Source organism: Dufourea novaeangliae, unplaced genomic scaffold (assembly GCF_001272555.1).
Source record: "Dufourea novaeangliae isolate 0120121106 unplaced genomic scaffold, ASM127255v1 scaffold306, whole genome shotgun sequence".
Taxonomy (NCBI): domain Eukaryota; kingdom Metazoa; phylum Arthropoda; class Insecta; order Hymenoptera; family Halictidae; genus Dufourea; species Dufourea novaeangliae.
Window position 1 is genome coordinate 396,066 of NW_015374178.1, and position 22,676 is coordinate 418,741.

Genomic DNA, 22,676 nt, shown 5'->3' on the forward strand with positions numbered 1-22,676 from the left:
TATAAACTCTTTTATTTGCTATTATGTTTAAAATGTGTATATTCGTAAAGTATATATCATGACAGCTATATGTAAATAAGTACTGGTAGGTACTTCTCTCACGGAAAGCCTGATACGAACTGATATCATGAACCCCGATAAACAATGGGAGACCAACTGGCTAATAAATTTTAAGAAGAATATGGGTATTAGGATGACGTTTTTGTTGTAAAAAGTTATATTTTTTTATGTAATAAAAAAAGACATAAATTTTTTAATACTTTCGCGGAACTTATTATTCAAATTGAAATTATTAAAATTGCAAATACGAAGAACTTTTGAAGTTTCACATCTAGACTTTATAGAGCATAAATAAATGGATCAAATTAAATATAGAAATTTGCAAATTACGTATTAATAAGTATCTTCAACCAGTATCATGTTCTTCATAACATGAACCACAGGAGATAATTATACATATTTTATTTTTACAATTTCTTAAAAATACATGTATTATTTAAACGCATCCGCAATGCATTACATAAAATTTATTTACATTTACAACCAAAAACTTGTATTTAAGTGCTTTACAATATGCTATCATTGCTTTTAAAATTCTAATAAGTTCCTATAGTTAATAACTACGCCGCTATTTACACTCATCAATTATTGTGGAAGCACATAAATAGAAAATTTTCTATTTTTACACTGAATTAGTTATACATATTATTAAGTATGTTACAGATCACTATTGTTGTAAGTATTAACAATGTTGCTGGTATATACATGATTCAAGGTTCTGATAAGTTACTAAACAGAGTTCAAACTATTCTTAAATAATCTGAAACACAGGATAGCCAAAGTGTACCTTATAAATAAGCCCACCCATAATACAATAACGAAGTTACAACCATGTAAAAAAGTCTATTAATCGTTTATACACAAGTTAGCTATTGTTACAAATGGTATTGTCTCAAATTACAAAAAGGCAGTGCAGCTATATGCACAAAGAGAATAATTTTTAGTAAGTTTCTATTGATTAATTTAAAAAAGAATTGTACCTCGTAATTTTTTGAACATACATCTCACTAAGAGACTCAGATATTTTCTCACGAATGATTCCTTTCGAATTACAGATATATTTTGAAAGATAGTAAATCGTAAACTTTAAAAATTTCTCGAAATATAATCAGGCAGTGTAATAGGTATGCCTGTGAATAGATGATATTGTTAAACTTTTCACGGAATTTGTACCTTTTGTAAATATTTTATAAAGACACGCATTGCAAGACTATATTCTATAAAATGCAATTATTATAACCATTTTGTATGTAATATTCCTTGAATTACATTAGATTAGGACCAATTATCAGTTCGTTATAACGTATAGATATATCTCAATGTATGTTGAAAATGTGTTAGTATATAATTCAGAGTGTTCACGTGTTTAAAGAAAGAAAAAATTATTAATGTTCATATACATATCGACACTGCTTCACGAATTGTATTTATACACGTTGAATTACAAGAAACAGATCACTTGAATATCTCTAATGGATCGAACATTACAATAAACGAAATAGGCTGTACGGTAAATTCAAGATGAGTTTAATGTACTACTATGGTTTGTAGTAGAATTCATCCTTATGTAAACAGTAAAACATCTATCTTACACATTTTTTTATATTTTCAAATCTACTAACGACAACCAAGCGTTCTACTTCACACAACTCACCGTGTATAAGAGAATCAACAATATCCTTAGTTCATGGCACATTACATTCCACCCTATATATTCACATCAATGAATAATTTGTAGAGTCCATTACCTCTCCTATTCTGTTTATAGTAAAACCACCGCTTAGCCACATGTGAAATAATAATTAAGCTCAAAATTATTAACGCTCATCGTGAGCTTTACTATAATAAAGAAATGCGAAAAATGCTTTTTCCGTGGAAATTGTACGTTTTTAAAAACTTTAAAAAGTGCATGTGCATGTCCATGAAAGAAATGACTTAGTAAAATCACCAAAACCTCACAATCCAGTTGTAAATCATGTTTGGTCGTATAATCATTTGATGACATCGTGTTAATCAGTTCTATATATGACACGCTTGTGTTAAAATCTTCCACTACAGAGACTTTCATCTTTAATTACACTAATATTACAATGTTGCGATCGTAGTACCATTTAATAAAGAACATTGTATTCGGTTAAACGAATAAAAAAATGTCCATTCTCATATTTGTCCGTGAAAACTCCTTTAAAATAAATTGAATCTTGTCTGTACATATTGTAGTCCAATCAGCGGGCTCGATATTAATAAAACACTTAAGATGTTAATTGGTTTGTTTCAATTGTTTCAGAATTTGTTGTGTTATCAATTTGGTAGCCTCAGTCGCGTTAGGAATTAAAAATTTATCCATGTCTGAGATGACCGTATCATTGTACTGTGTTGTACCGTATTTAAATGTGATCAGATCCGAATGTCGTTTTCTAGACGTTATTTTAACAATACTCGTCAACGGACGCTTGACAATTACGTGTGCTGCGCCTTTTCGTTCTGGTATTTCCCGGAGTACAATAAGATGAGTGTCAGTAACCAAAAGTATACTGAAAATAAAACATATGCATAAAACGTTAACAAAAAAAATTGTAACTTTACTGCTAGTCTCGGTTTCTAGTTTGTTAAAACATTCACCTATCACAGAGATCTCTATTCACTTTCACTTCTTGGCATTTAAAGGAATGTAGTAATTTTGGATCCTTCATCCATTGTTGAATCGACACTACTTCAATGGGTTCTTCGCTTTCATGGTTTGTCATTGTCATATCTACAATATGCAATTGCTTATTCGTTATTTATACAAATATCTACCAATAACATATTTGGCTTTAGATTCTGTATAGACAGTGAAACTCACCTAATTCTTGATCATCGTCTATGCTAAACACAGGAGCAGTTTTCTTTTGCCGTTTAGTATACTCTGGATCCTTGCCATTTCTATTTTCCACGTTATTATGAACACTTGCTGATGGATTAACGATATAGTCGAACAACTTTTCCTTCACTTTCTTTATCTTTCCAAGCAAATCAGAATTATTATTCTTGACTCTGGCAGGACTCGATTCATTAGAATTTGTTTCGGATATATTCGCGTTACATACTAAACAATGTTGTGAATTATGATCAACGAGACTAGAAACGACTTCATCGCCAAAGTATTCGTGTATAGCTGAAATGGTATAAGCAATTACGAATGAGATGATGAATTTTCTTGTTTCGATTCAATTTTTCTTACCTTGATATCCTGATGTAACCATACTGACATACTGTGTATGCTTCTGTAAAAAAGATGCGACTACCATGTGTGTATAACGATCTTCTTCTTGCCTACCGCTTCCCAAGAAGCAAAGATGTTCACCGCCAGCTTGCGATCCTACAGCTAGTGCTTGTCGTTGTGCCTGCAACAATCCTTGCACCGCTGTGGCGAACGCAGCTGGTTCTTGGAGCATCTGAAACAAGATCCTCAAATTTTAATAAAATAATATCGCGCAAAGATGGTACGAAAAAGGAGACATACCAAATTACAATCTAAGTGAAACGCAGTTGGCAGATGTCCTGCATTGTACTGCTCGGCAGGTCTACAGTCTACTAAAAAAAATCTAACTGATTCAACAGTGGTGTTAGGTGTGGACGGACTTTCGATAGAATTTTCAACTAATTCTTGGGCCGATACAGGCAAGCATAGCGCATGTGATATATATTTTTCATCGTAACCTTCTCCGAACATAATCGGATACAGATCCTGTTTAAAAGAGGACGGTGTTTTCATCGCATAATATTGTGCCAGAGAGCAAAAGTCTGTTACATCCTCTGCTTCCAGAGCACAAGGCATAGCAGCTATTGCATCTATTATGCTCTGCTTATCATTGTCTTTCATACTTAATATTTGCTCCCTGTGTAAAACAGTAAAGTAAATATTTTAACGATAGCGTTTCAATGGAAATACAATGTGTATATTACTGTTTTATATATCTTACCTAGCATTTATCACCATAATAAGCGAAAGAAATAACATGAAAAACGGATCAGCTTGCATAAAGTACAAATCCCACATTGTACAAACAGCTGGTAGTGAACACACACCAGAGAAAAGGGTAGTCACCCATCCTCTTGCATACTGATCCGGAGATATTCTTTTTGTGTCCAGAAAAGAACATAACTCTGGTTCATGGTAAAGTAACAACAATCTTAATACAGAACTATAGGCTTCACCTCTGAAAATTCATACATTGTGTAGTTGTGTCAAACTGACTTAGAAGATAAAGGACTTTTTGAGATGTAATAATCTTACGAAATACTGTACCTAGGAATATAAATATCTATTATTGCCTCAAATAAATTGTAAGTTACTCTACGAAGCAGTTTCAAATCTATTAAAGGACCTAATAACTCTATCCATCCGTTCCCTCTCTTATATTGTTTCTCTTTGCTCTTGCAATAAAATGTTAAAATAGACTCTAAATCAGATAGAACGCATACTTTAACCTCATCATTATTTCCTAGCTTTGCTGCAATAAAAATACTACAATTATTACATTTTGTATTTCATAATTATTAAGAATAATATAGATAAATAATATGGAACATTGATTTATATTAAACTTTAAAGTGAAATCTAGTGTTCAAGTTTGAAACACAATATATGTGAATAAGATAAGCCTTAACCAGTTCCACCTTGTAAAGATAAGAATTATATGTGTATATGTATGTGTTCCACTTTGAAGAAATCTAACATTTCAACTTACCAACAAATTGTTGGCAATCATCACGAATAATATTTTGTTCAAGTAAATCAAAGACTTCATTGAAGTGACTTAATTGATTACCCCGATCAGTAACATCTAGGCAAGCCTCCCATGCTTCTGGCCTTAGATACACAGGAATTGCCTTTCCCTTACAAATTGCATATATATCAGATGCAGATGGTACCTCTGTATCATATAAAGCTGCTTCCAGCTCCAATACCCTGAATTATTATAATCTTGTATATTGAACACTTAATCTATTCTTTAAATTACACTTTTATATGAAATACAACTACGTAAATAAGAGTAAAGTAGAAGCATTCGAATAAAGTACATGTACGTTTTATATTTCTTTTTTCCTAATTAAATTATTCACAGAGAATATGTAAGTATGCGTAAAGATCAGTAGTCTACTTATAACTGGATTTTAATTTCATAGTGGTATATTTACTTAATGTGACTTATACAACATTGTTCTTTGATACTAACTTTTCTTTAGTACAACATTTGCATAAGCTAATTAATAAAGCATCTGCAGTTCCATGCTCATTTTAATGAAGGAATACATTTTTCAAATGATGCGTAGAATTCGCGTATAAATAGTAATATGTATATTCGATTATTTTTAGTATTCAAATATTTTCGAATATGCAGGGAACATGACAGTGAAACAGTGTTACGAAAAGCTAAATTTGTACTGCACAAAAGTTAGTCAAAGTATCGTAGTACTATAATAATTCATTAAAATTCAGCACAATCATAAAAGAAAAATAGATAACAGAGTTTTAAAAACATAACGAATCTTTTGAAATCAGCTCACCAGGTGTTTTCATCTTCTTGTAGTGCCATTTTGGTAAACGTCACACTCTTATCGAGATGTGTTAAATTCAGGCCTGTCCAACTTGTGGCCCGCGAGGCGGCGCGGGTCAAAATCGATAATTGCCCCTACCGGCTTGCTCTTTCAGCCGAGGGGAATGACCCCCCTCCATATCCACAAGAAGCCCGACGGACAATATAGAGGTAAGAAAGCGTGTGTACATGCTCTGACTGTCCCCACTTCTGGCGCTCCAGAAATTCCTACCCGTACGTACCTCTTGCCACACGATCGCATCGCAGCGCAAGCGAGTGTGGGGTATGGACTGAGTGATGGTGGGGACCGCGTCGTCTGGCGAAATGACCCGCGGGCCACATGTTGGACAGGCCTGTCAGTTAAATAATCGAACGTTACATGCACGTTACAGTCCTCTGCAGCAGACCAAATATTCCAAATTATTTAACATTCTTCGATAAATGTCGTAGTTTTTATGACATTTCTCGTAGTTTGCGTTCACTTTGAAATTCGATGTCCTATAGATATTGCCCGAGCCAAAACTTCCCTCCTGCTGACGGACAGTTGCCATGTTTTCTGGGAAAGTTTCGTGCATGCGCGAGATTAACGCGCGAATATAAGACGTCCAGTCTACAATAAATTACACTTCCATGTCAATGAATGTAGTAAACATATTCACACTAAACGTTTAACATCAAATGAAATTATTTGATACTAATTGTTCGATAATATATAATGTCCTTGGTATTTTGTTCCATGGTGTGAAATTATTTTATGAAACTTCCTGAATTGACGCTGTACATTATATTTTGAATTAATATTCTTTTTTTATGAATATGCATTAAAACAAAATTGTTTAAACTACTTGTAGCGCTCTTTACGGTAAAACTTTCAAGCTATTAGCCAATTAATTCTATTTTCTTGATCCTAGATGGTGTTACAGTACCCATCAGGGACACGTTAAATAATTCAATATTAATTAAGAAACGTAAAAAGCAGAGATTTTATTATCATATAATAATCCATTTTGGGTTTCGTTTCAACCAATTTTTTTATCTTTTTGTCGTACGTCTGAGACTAATAGACAGATTATCAGGCTTTCTAAGAAACGTAAATATTATCAGTACACAATATCAATTCAGGGAATCCCTGAATCAGTTTGACACCGTTTGATAAGTTATCAGATTCATAAGTTATCCGATTCAGATGGACAACTGTTTTCTTTATAGACAGTCACAGCTAGAGTTCAGCAAATTTTATTTCGAATTCAAAACGTTAGTCAAATAAATTCTCGTTTGAATAACGCCCAACTCGTGGCCGTCAATAGATATACATAACCTGTAGATATAACAAGCGCTAAATTCACACGACGGTGAAAACACGTACTAAACGTTATATTCACTTGATCAGAGGTTCGTCTGCAGACGGTTGTGCCTTGTGGCAGTATTTCCGCATGATCGTTAGAATTCGTGTTGTGTAGTTCTCACTGTCCGTTTTTGTGTCGGTGAGAATCAAGAACAAAACGTGAAAGGAAAGTAGACCGTGACACGGAAGGATAGTGTAGAATTTGTGAAAAATGACAGGTGCAAGTGGCGCAGGCAGCGTGACCGGCAGTGCGCTACCAAAATGGCAACTTGCTCTAGTTGTTGGAGCGCCGGTTGCTCTAGGTCTCGGTTACATGTATTTTAAGAACAACATTAAACCGTCACCCAAATCGAACCGTGGTAAATCAAAAACCGGCTCGAAAGAAAATGGCACACCAGCCGCTGACAAACAAATCTCTATCGACGCTGACTGTCCACCGAAAAGTACTGCTGGGACCGAGGTTAGTTTCGCGCACCATTTAGATTTACATAAATACCTTACTAACGCACATGGCCGGAGTCTTGTGTAATTCCAAAATATGACTATTATATTATTTGATTGTACATAATGGAAACTATTCTGTACACCGAATGTGGATATTACATTATAGACTCCATTGGATAAAGCTCAAAGATTTAAGAACAAGGGAAATGAACACTTCAAGATAGGAAAGTACGATGAGGCGATAACTCAGTATAATAATGCGATTGAAGCTTGTCCAATGGAAAATACTGAAGCTCTTGCTACTTTTTATCAAAATAGAGCAGCTGCCTATGAACAACTGGTAATCAGTTTTATTATTAATAATTCATTTGTAAAGACAATGCTATCCAATGATTTACCCTCATCCAAATTGAAAACGTATTGTTTAATAAAAGGAATAACATTGAACAAGTAAATGAAAAAAAGTATGATTTGTATGAAAAGGATTGTATGTTAGGTTCATGCTTAATGTCTTGACTTTCTTCATTATTATTATATTGCAAGCAAAGTTTATGCAGCATTGTTCTTCCTTAAAATATGTTGGCATCCCAGAGATTGAAAAGAGTGTGATGTATTATTAACCAGCAAAGCAATTAGCAATACCATTAACATACATTACAGAAAAAATTTAGTGCTGTAAAAGCAGATTGTACAAAAGCCTTAGAACTGAAACCAAGATATGCAAAAGCCTTATTACGTAGAGCACGGGCAATGGAACATTGCAATAACTTAGAATCAGCCTTAGAGGATGTCACAGCAGCTTGTATCCTGGAAAACTTTGGGAATCAAACAGCTTTGATAATAGCAGACAGGGTTTTAAAACAATTAGGTAGGTATATCTCGCTATCTAATTCTTATTAATTCTTACAACATATACAGGGTGATAAAGAAAAAAAAATCTGATACTTATAGGTCTTATAGTACTCACGAGAGGAGAAAAAAGTGTCTAACCAACATTACTCCTAAAAGCAATCCTTTCTCTGTAAAATGAAGTTTTATTATGTAACAATGTCCATTCATTGTTTTAATTTGGAAATGGCAAATATGCATTTTGTGTATGGCTTTACCAATATATATGAAAAATATCCTAATAGTTGTATTCCATCTCCTAAATTGTTTAAACAGCTTCACCAACGTTTATGTATATTTGGTTCTTTTGCATAATGCTGTATCAGACCTTTTTTTTATCATCCTATATGAACCAATCAATATAAATTGAAAACTTTTTTTAGGTAAACAACATGCCATGGAACATTTGGCAAACAAAAAGTTTATTATGCCCAGCAAACAGGTCATTAAGGACTATATTAATAGTTTCCATAGTGATCCTATTTTTACAATAATTAAAAATAACGACTATAGTAACGTATCTCCGTATGTGTTTCGATTACTAAATTACTATTTTTATTTTTTGTTTACTATTATCTCGCGTATAATCGGTATGTACTACTATTTAGGAGTTTCGCGAAGATTTTGGAATGCGTGAAAGAAGAAAAATATGATGATGTGATACCACTTTGTACACAAGAGCTCAATAGTTCTGAAGTAGATACACTGCAGCACAAAATGGAAGTGCATCTTTTACGGGCTACGTTTTATTTTTTGCTGGGACAGCATGAAACCGCCATAGACGAGTTTGCTACTATTATAAATAGTGATACTGCTTCAAACGCTACCAAAGTAAATGCGCTGGTAAAACGAGCTACATTGTATATAAATCTAGAAAATCCCGAGAAAAGTTTCTGTGACTATGAAATGGCTATAGAACTCGATCCTGATTGTAGTGATATTTATTTTTATAAGGGACAGGTATTAATGACATTTGATATACCTATGATAAATTTATCTTTTAAATTCGAAGATATTTATGAATAATAGTGCAATTACAGGCAAATTTACTTATGGACAAAATACAAGAGGCTAAAGAAGACTTTAAGAAAGCTGTGGATCTTAATCCCAAGTTCGGCGTGGCATATGTACAAAAATGTTATACAGACTATCACTATGCTCTGATTAACAGGGACATAGAACTATCAAATGAAGCCATGAAAGGTTTTGAGATGGCTTTTGAAAAATACCCCGACTGCCCTGACTGTTACATTTTGTATGCTCAGGTATGAAAACAATTCACATTTCTAGTAATTCATATTGTAATGGTTACAAATATAATGTATTATTAATTCATGTAGGTATTATCAGAAACGCAAGAGTATCAGAAAGCAGATAGTTACTTTGCTAAAGCAATCGAGAAACATCCATATAATGCTTCGTTCTATGTACATAGAGGTTTATTGCAATTAAAATGGAATGGTAACGTTGAGAAGGCTATTGGGTATATTAAGAAAGGATTGGAATTAGATGATAAATGTGAGTTTGGGTACGAGACATTAGCAACAATCGAAGTTCAAAGGTGGGTAAACATTACGATATATAGGATGTAGTAAAAAAAATTTTTATTTTTTTTCCAATCATTTATAATATTCATAATTGAAGCCCTATTTTATATAACACATATATTTCGAAGTACGAATATAGTGAGGTAGTAAGTCCAGCTAAACCATAAGGACAGGTTTATGGGGAGTTCCTCACTGTGGTTACTACCTCACTATATAATTACCTCTAAGTATACTTTGACATGCTCTGTATACGTCTGTTAATTGTGAATTTTGTCTTTTAATAGGGGAAACCTAGAAGAAGCAATATCATTGTTCGATAAGGCTTTGGCATTAGGTCGTACGGCCACAGAGCTTACACATATTTTCGGTCTAAGAGATGCCGTGAAAGCGCAGCTCGCGCTGAAAGATAAATTGGGTGCAAACATAATGATGAATATATCAAGTGTTTCATAAGCTTTTACAAACTTCTGCCCCGATCAAACGCGAAAATTCAAATAAAATAAATACAAATGGTCACCGGAACTAAAGAATGACGTTTCATGTGCATGGTATGACTAACACAGATTTACTAAATTTTGGCCTGATTTAGGTATCTGTATATAACTCTGAACTGTAACACAGATTTACTAAATCTTGGCCTCAGATTTAGGTATGGTATGACCCACTAATGTATAATTTTATTTAAGGTTCGAAAGAAATTTCGTAATAACGTGAAAATTGTTCTCACAGTTACGGAGAAATGTGTAGATATCTATCGTTTAATTGAGTTAGTAGGTTCGCTTCTTCTGGTGGAGACATTTCATTTGCATTTTTTCAACTGCATTAGCATTTCATTTGATAAATATTATTGGATGCAGTTTTTGAATATTGCATTTATAAAAGATTGATTTTGTTGATGCCAGACATAAGATTTGTGTAATGATATTACGTCAGTTTGATTGTTGCCTATTATATATCTTTTTTATTATCATGTACTTCGAAAAGATCACAATTATGAAATTCCTATTTACTACATTCTTTATTTGTCCTGTGTTGTGAAATGTCGTGTCAAATATATTTAGCTGATCTAAGGATGCTCACAATTATTTATCATATTTGGGAAAATATATATATACATTTGATGCATAAATATTGCTCATCATAAAAGAATTTTTGAAATAATTTTAGTAATTAAATTATACTTTATAGTAGTTTATTAATAATTTTAACTGTGACTCTGACATTGTATTTTATATTACTTTGTACATAATGCATATAAAATATTATTAATAGATTCATCTAAAATTCATATACCTATAAATATTGATGTTGTATTATTTTAAAAATATTATAAATTTTATTTTGTTACATTACAACTTGACTCCCACTACATTGTAATGTCTATGACTTTGGCCAGCATTGCTTAAAAACTGGAAAGGAACGTATTTCTTTTTCCCTTGGAAAATTACATTAATATTTACATAGCTTTAACAATTATAAAATGTATAATTGTACTAATGATAAGTATAAAATCTTGAAAATACATGTGTTTACATACATGTACATATTCAAGTGTCTCCAGAAACAGTATATTATTTCATTATGAAATAATAACGTAATTTTTCAATATGCTGTATATATCCTGATCTTTAATATGTGCCTTTTCAAACATCATAGAAGATTGAAGCAAGAGGGTATCTTATAACGAATGCTAATAAACTGCAAAAAACCTAGAACATCAACAGCCTTTTAATACATTAAGATACTGTCTATAAATTTATTTAATCATAATCATTATTTTGTATAATTTGAAGACAAAAATGTAAATATTACTTGGGCATTAATAAAACTCTTACCTGAATTAGTAACAAAATTAGCGTAAGTGTGGATTCTTTGATTGGTCCAGTTATAATGAGAACAAAATTAATTAAAGTAAAATTGTTGCATGTAACAACACCCTTTGTATCCTCTTGCCACTTTATTAAGCGTAGTTTCTTAAATGTCCACATTATGAGTTTACCTAAAGAAAACAATCTATTTAGTTAAAAAATTAAGGGAATACGAAATTAATAAAATAACTAAAGTTGTATCTTCATACCAATAGTATTAATATCGTTTTTGTTAAATAAAGTGCAGCTGATTTCTAGCTTGTCTATCTCTTTATTATACCTGCAAATAAATGGAAGCATAATTATATCATTGTAAACCGAAATAAAAATTCTCAATTAAAGAACCTACTTTGGTAATCTATGCCTAGGGCACGGTATAAAGTGAAACAATTGCGGTACACTATAAAGGAAGTTAATGACTTGTGGAATGAAAAATAACAGAGTAGTTTTGCTGAAGTGCCCAATAATACCAACAACAGCGAACGTCATTCCAGATAAATAACAAAATGTATCACCTACAAATACCCGTGCTGGATACCTTGAACAAAGAAAAACGGAAACTGAATTTTTCTTTTATTTAATATTGAAAAATATAATTTTAAAACGCGATTTTCATAATAACTTCTGAATATCAGGCATGTTATAGTCAAAAATATTTTCAATCGGAAAATTAACATTCATTGATCACAATTATCGATTCCTTTGGATGTAATCATAATCGTTCCATTAGTGATGTCATTACACGGTAATTATAATCATTAATCATTAATTAGATTACAATTTTTCCCAACTTTGGTGTACGAATACATTTTTCTGTTAGCATATTTCGTGATTCGATGACTCATGCGGTCGACTCACGCGGGCGGATTCAGTTCAAATTTCATGAGAATCGAGTGCTCATAATACATAAATAAATAAGGGAGGTTTGAGACGCGTGCGCCTTGGGAGACGTCGCGATCGCGCTTGCCGACGGATTCGACGAAAGAGGTTGCGTGGGAGAGCATTCGGGCGTGGTTTTTCAACTCATTACGGCCGACCGTTGGGGAGGAGGCGGCCCGAGGAAGTAGAATTCGGTAGAACGGCGGGACCTCTTCGAACGAACGACTCGCCCCGCTCAGACTTGAAAGTATGTGGCGTTATGAAACACTTAATCCTGCAATTGAAAGAACATCGAATGTTGGCTAGAAGACACTGTTCCGTTCATTGAGGAGATTCTTAACGCACGACTGGGGCCATTTAAGAATTAAATGGCACGTTGGAAAGCGGTGACGTCACGGTTTAAACGTCACGACACAAAGGTATTCACAAAACGTCGTTAGCCCTACACTATATTATGAGTTTGCACGAAAATTATATGAATTATTGCCGGTGATTATGTGCCGGCTAACTAAATCTTACGATTAGATTGCGGATGATTATGCAAAGATTGATACCTAGGTACCAATTTACTAAAATTATATTCAAATAAATATTTATTTACTATAACACTTTGACCACCAGATTAACAACAATATAACTTTTTCAGAATTAGAATGTTTTTTTTTATCAGAATGAAACTTGTATAAGCCAATATTTGTCATGGTTCTTGTTTTTTTTTTTTAAATTTTCTCAAACGAATTTCAAAAGAATTTATTTCATTTAACATTTTACTAGAAATATTAGTTTTTACTTTAAAAAAGTGTATCACTCAAAGATGAGTAACATGACAGTCAAAGTTCTATCAGATTCCAAGTAAAATAAAAATCTTACTAAATGTTATTAAACTACTTATTATATTGAACTTTAGATAACTATGTATAAATGCATAACACATTAGTATCTTTTTATAGATCCATACATCGACTACACAGATGCTTTTGGCTATGTGTCTCTGGTAACAATAATGTTCTGTTTGAAATAAAAGTTTCACAGGACATAAAATGCACAATTGACAAATTAAAAGAAAGAAGGTAGTGCAATGCAGTCCCGCCTAGATGGGAAATTGGCCTTGCTTTATACACTATTAGTCCTGCAAGTTCTTATTGTTATGATTTATGTTGCTACTACTCCACCTTCTGAATTAACTGTGCCTACAACTCATACCTCTGTTACATTTGTAAAATTTGAAGAAGCGCAGGTAAGATTCTATGTCTATGTCTCTGTGTCAATAGATTTAGGCATATATGATATTACAGGAACCTCCAGTGCAACAGACCAATCGTAAAAAGTTTCCCATCTACCAGACAATCAATGGGGAGATAGTCCTAAAAGATGTCAAGACTTTCACTTTATTCGATGTATACAATCATACCGTTTGTTGGAAATATGGAGTGGATAATCAGAAGATGAAAACTAGCGAAGACTTTCAAAAATGTATTTGCACTCAAGGATGGCATGGCTCGGACTGCGGTCAGCCGGAAGTAGTCTGGAGGGCAATTATGGCATCGAAGCAAAACGTTAAACTGAAACATCGTAAAACAGCGAGACGTATTATTCATACGTTTTTTCTGAACGAATACAATTCAGCAATCGCGGAGGTGATAGTAGAAGAGTTACACAATGTAGTCGATCTTTTTGTAATCTGTGATTTGAGTAATGCAGAGGATAATTTTCATCATAAGCTACTTAAAGGTTTGTTACAACAGGAACAGAGGAAAATTTTATATATTAATATAGCGACGAAGGTGCACAAGCCGTTGAGGGTAGTGTCCAAATACATTTGGGAGAAAATAAAGACTGTAGTACGGAATTTAAGAGACGATGATATTTATGTAACGACTGAATCAGAACAAATACTAAACTCTAGGGCATTAATGTTCCTCAAAGTATACAACGGATGGCCACAGCCTATCGGTTTTAGATTAAGATGGTCTGTCTATGGTTTCTTCTGGCAACATCCACTGAAAACAACGATAACGGTTGGTGCGTGTACAGTTGGACTGATGCGTGAAGCTTATCAATCAAATTCCATCATGTTGCAACAACTCGAAGGAGACTTGAGTGAAAGAGATAGTCTAGGCCTAGTTATAGGAGACTTAAATCATTACGGGGGATGGTACTGTTATCTTTGCCAGGCACCAGCAAATATTATAACTAGCCTACACAATAAAGTTAAATCCAAGGAAATTCAAATAGAAAACGCTATTGATGTACCATTCATCGAGGACCTAATAGGAAGCGGATTGTGGTTAGATGGAAAAACTAATCTCCTAAGAGTCTCTAAATCTCGGGACCTCTATTTTGCGCCTGAAACAATACTTAATAATACATGGAAATATGACTGGCTAGTAGAGAATTTTTATGCTAAATTAGACTATTATTGACATACTGGTCGCACCCGACTGTGATATTAACTCATATTCGATACTCAATGTAAACTATATGATATTGTATTGAATTTATATACCAAAATAATATGTTGATTATGAATTATGAATATTAAATGATTTATACATATAAGTTATAAAGAAACCAGAAGAAATCTTGAGTTGTTCTTATTCAAGTTAGTCCTTATTTTTTAGTTGCATGGATTTAATACAATTATACACATTTTAATGTATATTTTAACTATTTGTAATAACAACACAGTAGTAGAGGTACCTTTGCATTTACTTTAATTTAGAATAAACATTTTCAGCTAGCAAATCATTAAGTGAAAGACTACAAGTCAATCATCTTTTCAGTCTTTCATCTGCATGTTTCCAAACATCACTGAAATCGATGCATTAATTTAATTCAACTTTATACATAACTTACCAATTAAATTTTAGTAAGCCCAATGATGTAGCTAAATATGGAAGCATGAAATATAATGAAAACTGGTGTGCTTTCCAAAGATCTCCTGATAACTCTATAATATTAAAAATAACTATGCTCATCGAAATTACTAAACTTTGCCCAACTTCTAAACCATTTATGCCAGCTAGTATGTTTATAGCATTTGTGCAGAACACTGCCAGCATTCCCATGTATAAGTAATAAAGTATCCACAGATCCACTGACATACCAAACCATGGCCTTAAAGGTTTGGGCACAATAATTAATGTGGAATTAAAATTAATGTAGTACACCATTAAAAGTGGCAATGAAGCAATGGTTGGTAGTAAGAGTTTGTGCCTCCAACGAAGATCCAAAACATCATCAGCAAAACCCAAAAGTAGCATACAACAAATTGAAAGTAGAGCAGCCAAAAATTCCATGAACTGTAATCGAAATTTGTGTATAAAAATATTCATAAACTATTTCTTAACCCTCTGATGAGTATGCTACAATACTCTGTGCTTCCAATTAATGTACTTTCATTTCTAACATAGCAATCTAATTTTAAGAAAGTTAACATCTAATTGTAAAATAAGAATGTATCCAATTTTGGAGCATTTAATAGATAAGCAGATCCACCAGAGAATTACATATTGAGATTATTATGTGAGCTATGAACTGTTGATGGCATACCTCGTTATGAGGAAAGTTAACATCATTAAATATATAATTTGTAAACGGTATAGGAATAAACAAAAAGAGTGTTATAAGGAAGAGACATCCGCTCACTACACCCAATGCCTCTGGTCTGTAAAAGAATATTGAACAATAGTTACCTGTGCAGTGTTCATTGTAGAGATAGATGGAACAACTAATTATCATGCAGAATTAAATTCTCACTTACACTTTTTCACCACTACTCTTATTCATATCAATTCCGTACAGGTTAGCTTTAATAAACATGTCTTTTATTCGCGGTATTAAGCGTATGGTTAAAAAGTACACGGTAACTGACATCGCGAAATTTGTTAACAACGGGAAAAGAAATTTCCAAGTGTCGTCGTTGTACTTCATGTTTGACAATTTTGGAAAAGCCGACTTAAAAAATACAAGAACAAAACGTATGTATGTACATACAAAGCAGCCGATTGACGTGGCCGGTCACAGATGTCTTACCATTTATATGTTGTTCATGGACTTAGATAACGCAATTGTGACAATTTGTTTTTCAAATTCGCGTGAGAAAAAATCATCCCTTAACTGACGCATCTTTTTCGAAAATCTGAACACATCGCACGCGCTAGAGACGGCTATAGCACATAGGCACTGCATCAGTCAGCTCCAAAATTATCCGATTCTTTGACTAGTAAAATCTCAATAGAAGACAACAAAAGTATAATATAAACATTTCTGTTTGTGTCATTTTGTTGAAACGTTTCTGCATTCATTACTATTTTACAGTATTTTATGTTGGAGGTGATCGTTTCGGTTATATCGCGTACACAGTTGATCTTTAAATAAGCTTCAAAGATGGTCAAAAATTTGTAACTACTTTATTTCAGTTCTATAGCTTCTTTTCAAATTACTTTCACTGAAACAGTCTGCAGATTTGTTGACAAAGCGAACGTGGATTTCTCTTTAAAAAAGGAATGAGGTAATATAGCTTTATCATTGTGAAATAATTATTAATTGTATGCCATATGTTAGTTTGTATTTCTGTATTTTGATAACTGTATTTCAAAACTTGTTTACTTTATGAATCGACCGTTTTATTGTACCCGAAAGATCGAAAATATTTATTTTTGTGGATACATAACCTAGAACTGTCAAATAGATACTGTATTTTTTTATTTATAATTGAGGATAATTTCAATATCGCAAGTAATCGTGAGAAGTTGTATTACCAGTCCAACTGTGAAATGTATACTGGATATTCATCTAAAGTTTCCATTGAATTTTCCATTTTTCAGTGTTCATACATTGTAGCCCATTCTACATTTTTTCTACTGTCAGTTGCTTAATTCGAACTGATGGATAGTGAAAAGCAAAAGGATGAGATCATTGCACTGGAAAGTATTTACAATGCAGAAGAATTTTCTTATCACGAAGAGAATGGTCGTTATCAATGCAGTTTTAAGATATTTATAAATCTTCCTGTAGACTACTATATAAATTACAAAGATTGCAGACATGCAGAAGAGCCACTACAGAAGACTAAGATATCTCATTTACCACCTTTGACACTACATATTATTTTACCAGAGGATTATCCTTCCGTGTCGGCTCCAAAATTTACTTTGTACTCATCATGGTTACGTCTTTCATTACTAGCACAATTATGTAAAAAATTAGACCAACTGTGGGAAGAAAATAAGGGGCAAGAAATTCTGTTTACATGGGTAGGCTTTTTACAAGATGAAACTTTAGAGTTCTTGAGTATACAAGAGAATGTCAACATGAGCAGTGCTTATACATATTACAAAGAAGCTTTGGAAAAAGCACAAAGTGTTCAAAAGAATAAAGTGATAGACAATATAGAGAAAGAGCGTGCTGTTGAAGGTGCAAAAAGTAAAGGAAAGACAGAAGTAAATACTCAATATTTGAGTAAAAAGAATTTTTTGCATAAATACTATGATAAGAGAGCCATTTTGGATTGTCCTATTGGTAGGAATCCTATTCAAGCTTTAATGGATTATAATGAAAAACGCAATCAAATTGAATTCAAGAAAAATTTTTACACTTGTAAGATATGCTTTGTGGATAAAATAGGGGAACATTGTACACAATTTCTGCCATGTACACATGTGTTCTGTAACGATTGCATAAGTGGCTATCTAGAAGTGAGGATTAAAGATGGAAATGTGCAAAATATTTGTTGCCCTGAAGAAAAGTGTTCTTCTGAAGCAACTCCTGCTCAGGTAATTTCTTTTCTTCATTACCTACAAATAAAATTAATTCAACAAATATTCTATATTTACTATTTCATTCAAATTTTTTAGATAAAAGACCTAGTAAGTTCAGAGTTATTTGCGAAGTATGATTCTATACTACTAAATGCTACATTAGATACTATGATGGACATAGTGTACTGTCCTAGGCGTAACTGTCAGTACCCAGTTAGTCGTGAACCAAATGAACAAATGGCAAATTGCCCAGTATGTCAATACGCGTTTTGTATTTACTGTAAAATGGTATACCATGGTATAGAACCATGTAAGGTTTACTCAGGTGTGTTTCTACAAATTACAAAATACTTAAAGTTTAATAATTTAGCACATAATATTTTACTATATATATATACGTGATTGTGACGAATACGTGACGTATGATAGTAGACATTTTAAAACATAGTTCCTTGTTATATGTACATTGTACATAATATGTATTATTACAGCTGAAACGCATGACTTAGTTATCGAGTATCAAGAAGCTTCTAACGATAGGAAGCTTCAGATGGAGCAACGTTATGGTAAGAAGCAGCTTCAGACTTTAGTAGAAAACATTATGTCTGAGGATTGGATCAAGACTAACAGTCAGAAATGTCCTAAATGTAATGCTGCTATTGAGGTAAAGTAATATGTTTACACTTGCGGCGTTAAATTACCTTATTTACTGTGTATTTAACGTTAACATTTTTTGTAGAAATCGGACGGATGCAATAAGATGGTATGTTGGCGTTGCGATACATTCTTTTGCTGGTTGTGTGGCGCTATACTTAATCGAGGTGCACCGTATGAGCATTACCAAAATTCAGATTCAAAGTGCTTTAATCTCTTGTATCACGGATTGATAGAAGAGGAAGAAGAGGATGACAATGATTTCTTCGATTTCCCATATAATCCAAATTACGAGTGGGAGGACTTTGTGGATGGTGTTATGATATAACGTTGAAATAAATGAAACGATACACTCGAAAAATTAGTAGCCATTGTTAGCTTTCGTGCAAATATGCTTATACAAATTTTTGCTGTGCAAAAAATTAGGTACCACAAGTTACTTCAATCAATTTGTCTTTTAAGACCCATAGTAACTTTTGTATATTCATGAAACAACCACCTACATATGTATTTCCCTTAAATTTATTGTGTAAATACCAGATGAACTATAGAACATTATTTTATGAACTATCTCAACGTTTGATGTTTTGTAAAAATTCTCTGCGATATACTGTTTTAGTGAGAACAAAACAATACTGTAACCAATAATTTATGGCAGAATGTTAACGAAGATTTTAAATAAAGGATTGGTATTCTTTGCAATCAAGGACACATTGTTACTGACGGAAATCAGATTCTTTATTCAAAAAAAAAAACTATCAAAACTCCATCATTTAGTATTCTTCAGCGCCTTCTCCTTCGCCTTCTGCGGAGTCCATTCCGACCTCCTCGTAATCTTTCTCGAGAGCTGCAAGGTCTTCCCGAGCTTCGGAGAATTCACCTTCTTCCATACCTTCACCGACGTACCAGTGAACGAATGCTCGCTTGGCATACATCAAGTCGAATTTGTGATCAAGACGAGCCCAGGCTTCCGCGATAGCTGTAGTGTTGGATAACATACAGACGGCACGCTGCACCTTGGCAAGATCGCCACCAGGTACCACTGTCGGGGGCTGGTAATTAATGCCAACTTTGAATCCAGTGGGGCACCAATCAACAAACTGAATGGTACGCTTCGTTTTAATGGTGGCGATAGCCGCGTTCACGTCCTTGGGTACAACATCACCTCTGTACAACATACAGCAGGCCATGTATTTGCCGTGACGTGGATCGCATTTCACCATCTGATTCGCTGGTTCGAAACATGCGTTTGTAATCTCTGATACAGAGAGCTGTTCGTGATAAGCCTTCTCTGCTGAGATGACAGGCGCGTATGTCACCAATGGGAAGTGAATCCTGGGATAAGGTACCAAATTCGTTTGGAATTCTGTTAGATCAACGTTCAGGGCGCCATCAAATCGCAGAGAAGCGGTAATGGAAGAAACGATTTGGCCAATCAGTCTATTCAGGTTCGTGTAAGTAGGTCTTTCAATGTCCAAATTACGACGACAGATATCGTAAATCGCTTCATTGTCGACCATAAATGCGCAGTCGGAATGTTCAAGAGTGGTATGCGTTGTGAGAATTGAATTGTATGGTTCAACAACCGCTGTGGAGACTTGTGGAGCAGGATAAATGGCAAATTCTAGCTTCGATTTCTTTCCGTAATCAACAGAGAGACGTTCCATTAAGAGAGATGTGAATCCAGAACCAGTACCACCACCGAATGAGTGGAAGATGAGAAAACCTTGCAGACCAGTACATTGATCGGCCAATTTACGAATCCGATCAAGCACAAGATCAACAATTTCCTTTCCAATTGTGTAGTGCCCACGAGCATAATTGTTAGCTGCATCTTCCTTGCCAGTGATTAACTGTTCGGGGTGGAACAGCTGACGATATGTACCCGTACGTACTTCATCTAAAAAATAGAAATTAATTATTAGAAAAGGTTTTAAACAACAATGTTTGAATTGTTAGAAGAAAAACGGGTATTGCTAACAGTATCTAAAGATACTTACCAACTACAGTGGGTTCCAAGTCAATGAAAACTGCCCTGGGTACATGTTTTCCTGCACCAGTCTCGCTAAAGAAGGTGTTGAAACTATCATCACCTCCTCCAACAGTTTTGTCGGATGGCATCTGACCATCAGGTTGAATGCCATGTTCCAAGCAATACAATTCCCAACAGGCATTACCAATTTGTACACCAGCTTGTCCAACATGAACTGAGATGCACTCACGCTAAAAATTACAATACATTAATATATATAATACTTCTAAAAATAAATTTCATGTACATTCTGTATAATTAATATATATCGTAAGTTATGAAGTTTTAGTGGGGCCATATTGAGCAGATAATCCCGAAAAGGTACTGAAATTATTCACAAATACATTCATTTTGATACGACTTAATCATCAGGAATCAAAACCAAGATAATACTGATTTTAAGTCTACAATTTATACGAATTTCTCGTAATAAATATCACGTTCATTTGTAGAATATACTTGACACTCAATTAATGAAACAATAAGTTAATTTGCAAGCATGAAGTTCAATGAACTCTTGAGAAGTACGTTGACTGTCTGGTAGTAAATGCTTAACAAATAAGTATAAATAAAAATCCCTGAAAGTATGTAACTGGTAAACGCAGAACACTGAATAATGCGCCTACTCATAATGTTAATAGACAATGAAAGTGATCGAAGATCAAATATTGCAAAATTTGAAGCCGGAAGCCGGCCGGCAGTTGACCGTTACAAAATGGCCACCACGCCCCTAGGCAACTTGACCAACGCCTTCTTACAATTTACACTTCTACTTAAAAGAACAATGAAGGATGAACAACTTACCATTTTGTAATGAGTGAAGTTTCCAAATTCCTCAAGAAAAGAGTATAAAAAGACGTAAGACGTCGATAGTTGGCTAAAGCAAGTAATGGAGCTTTCGCAAACAACTCCGTCCAGCGTCGTGAACAGTCGTGAACGAATGCGTTGCCGGCCGCTGGAACTGCTATTTATATCCTCGGTGAATGGTTCGTCAGCGCACGCTGATTGGTCCTCGATGGCCTCATTCCCTTACGTGATTGGTGTTTTTTCGACCGCAGTACCCACGAACGACTGAACACACGGACCTTATACGGGAAATATAGTCCCAATAACGACAATGTAATGTTCGTTTCATTGACATTAACGGCAATATAATCATTCACCATTTTAAGTCAGGTTTAAGTAAACTGAACTAATTTTTGATTTTGATAAGAACAACGATCTATAACAAAATTAGATGTTTGTGGAATAAGATGCATCGCCATAGTCGATCGTTTCTTCCATATTTGGATTGTGCATTTTGATTGGTGACTCATGTAATTCCTGTTGCCGTTTTGTAACAGATGATGTGTTATAGCAATATTATAGTTAAAAGAAAAAATATTATTACATGTATAAATTTTATTACATGCTGTCGAAGAAATAAAAACTTTAAGATAGTTGATTTGTTTCTTCCTGTTTTTTATCTTTATTTTCCACCGGGTGCTCGCATACATGCTATATATGTATACTGTATATACATATACTTGCATCTGTCACTTACTGCTATATATAGACATCACAGACATTTCGGGTTTTCGTTAAAAATAGCGTGGTTTATGCGTTCACGTAGAGT

General features: G+C 33.8%; 6 protein-coding genes across 6 annotated transcripts; 3 read left to right on the plus strand and 3 right to left on the minus strand.

Moving 5' to 3' along the window:
- Positions 1–1,851: 1,851 nt before the first annotated feature.
- LOC107192099 (TBC1 domain family member 23) lies at positions 1,852–5,679 on the minus strand. The gene is made up of 9 exons (XM_015581297.1): positions 5,614–5,679; positions 4,794–5,014; positions 4,352–4,556; positions 4,026–4,262; positions 3,566–3,941; positions 3,284–3,497; positions 2,906–3,217; positions 2,683–2,815; positions 1,852–2,594 (listed from the first exon to the last, which is right to left on the minus strand). The coding sequence occupies exons 1-9, from the start codon at positions 5,640–5,642 to the stop codon at positions 2,321–2,323; spliced, it is 2,001 nt and encodes a 666-aa protein (XP_015436783.1). The 5' UTR covers positions 5,643–5,679; the 3' UTR covers positions 1,852–2,320.
- Positions 5,680–7,048: 1,369 nt separating this feature from the next.
- On the plus strand, positions 7,049–10,524 carry LOC107192096 (mitochondrial import receptor subunit TOM70). Its single transcript, XM_015581291.1, has 8 exons — positions 7,049–7,447; positions 7,598–7,771; positions 8,092–8,299; positions 8,703–8,844; positions 8,928–9,279; positions 9,360–9,584; positions 9,660–9,880; positions 10,151–10,524. Exons 1-8 carry the CDS (start codon positions 7,199–7,201, stop codon positions 10,317–10,319), a joined length of 1,740 nt encoding a protein of 579 aa, XP_015436777.1. The 5' UTR covers positions 7,049–7,198; the 3' UTR covers positions 10,320–10,524.
- Positions 10,525–11,429: 905 nt separating this feature from the next.
- Positions 11,430–16,806, minus strand: LOC107192095 (UDP-N-acetylglucosamine--dolichyl-phosphate N-acetylglucosaminephosphotransferase). The gene is made up of 8 exons (XM_015581290.1): positions 16,649–16,806; positions 16,377–16,570; positions 16,166–16,280; positions 15,470–15,915; positions 12,084–12,272; positions 11,944–12,014; positions 11,702–11,865; positions 11,430–11,575 (listed from the first exon to the last, which is right to left on the minus strand). The coding sequence occupies exons 1-8, from the start codon at positions 16,649–16,651 to the stop codon at positions 11,510–11,512; spliced, it is 1,248 nt and encodes a 415-aa protein (XP_015436776.1). The 5' UTR covers positions 16,652–16,806; the 3' UTR covers positions 11,430–11,509.
- Positions 13,692–15,047, plus strand: LOC107192094 (beta-1,4-mannosyl-glycoprotein 4-beta-N-acetylglucosaminyltransferase). Its single transcript, XM_015581289.1, has 2 exons — positions 13,692–13,850; positions 13,909–15,047. Exons 1-2 carry the CDS (start codon positions 13,692–13,694, stop codon positions 15,034–15,036), a joined length of 1,287 nt encoding a protein of 428 aa, XP_015436775.1. The 3' UTR covers positions 15,037–15,047.
- A 667-nt stretch (positions 16,807–17,473) lies between the features above and the next one.
- On the plus strand, positions 17,474–19,564 carry LOC107192104 (E3 ubiquitin-protein ligase RNF14-like). Its single transcript, XM_015581301.1, has 4 exons — positions 17,474–18,390; positions 18,472–18,700; positions 18,867–19,039; positions 19,115–19,564. The coding sequence occupies exons 1-4, from the start codon at positions 17,503–17,505 to the stop codon at positions 19,355–19,357; spliced, it is 1,533 nt and encodes a 510-aa protein (XP_015436787.1). The 5' UTR covers positions 17,474–17,502; the 3' UTR covers positions 19,358–19,564.
- Positions 19,565–19,745: 181 nt separating this feature from the next.
- Positions 19,746–21,988, minus strand: LOC107192112 (tubulin alpha-1 chain-like). Its single transcript, XM_015581308.1, has 3 exons — positions 21,866–21,988; positions 21,030–21,252; positions 19,746–20,929 (listed from the first exon to the last, which is right to left on the minus strand). The coding sequence occupies exons 1-3, from the start codon at positions 21,866–21,868 to the stop codon at positions 19,803–19,805; spliced, it is 1,353 nt and encodes a 450-aa protein (XP_015436794.1). The 5' UTR covers positions 21,869–21,988; the 3' UTR covers positions 19,746–19,802.
- Positions 21,989–22,676: the final 688 nt, after the last annotated feature.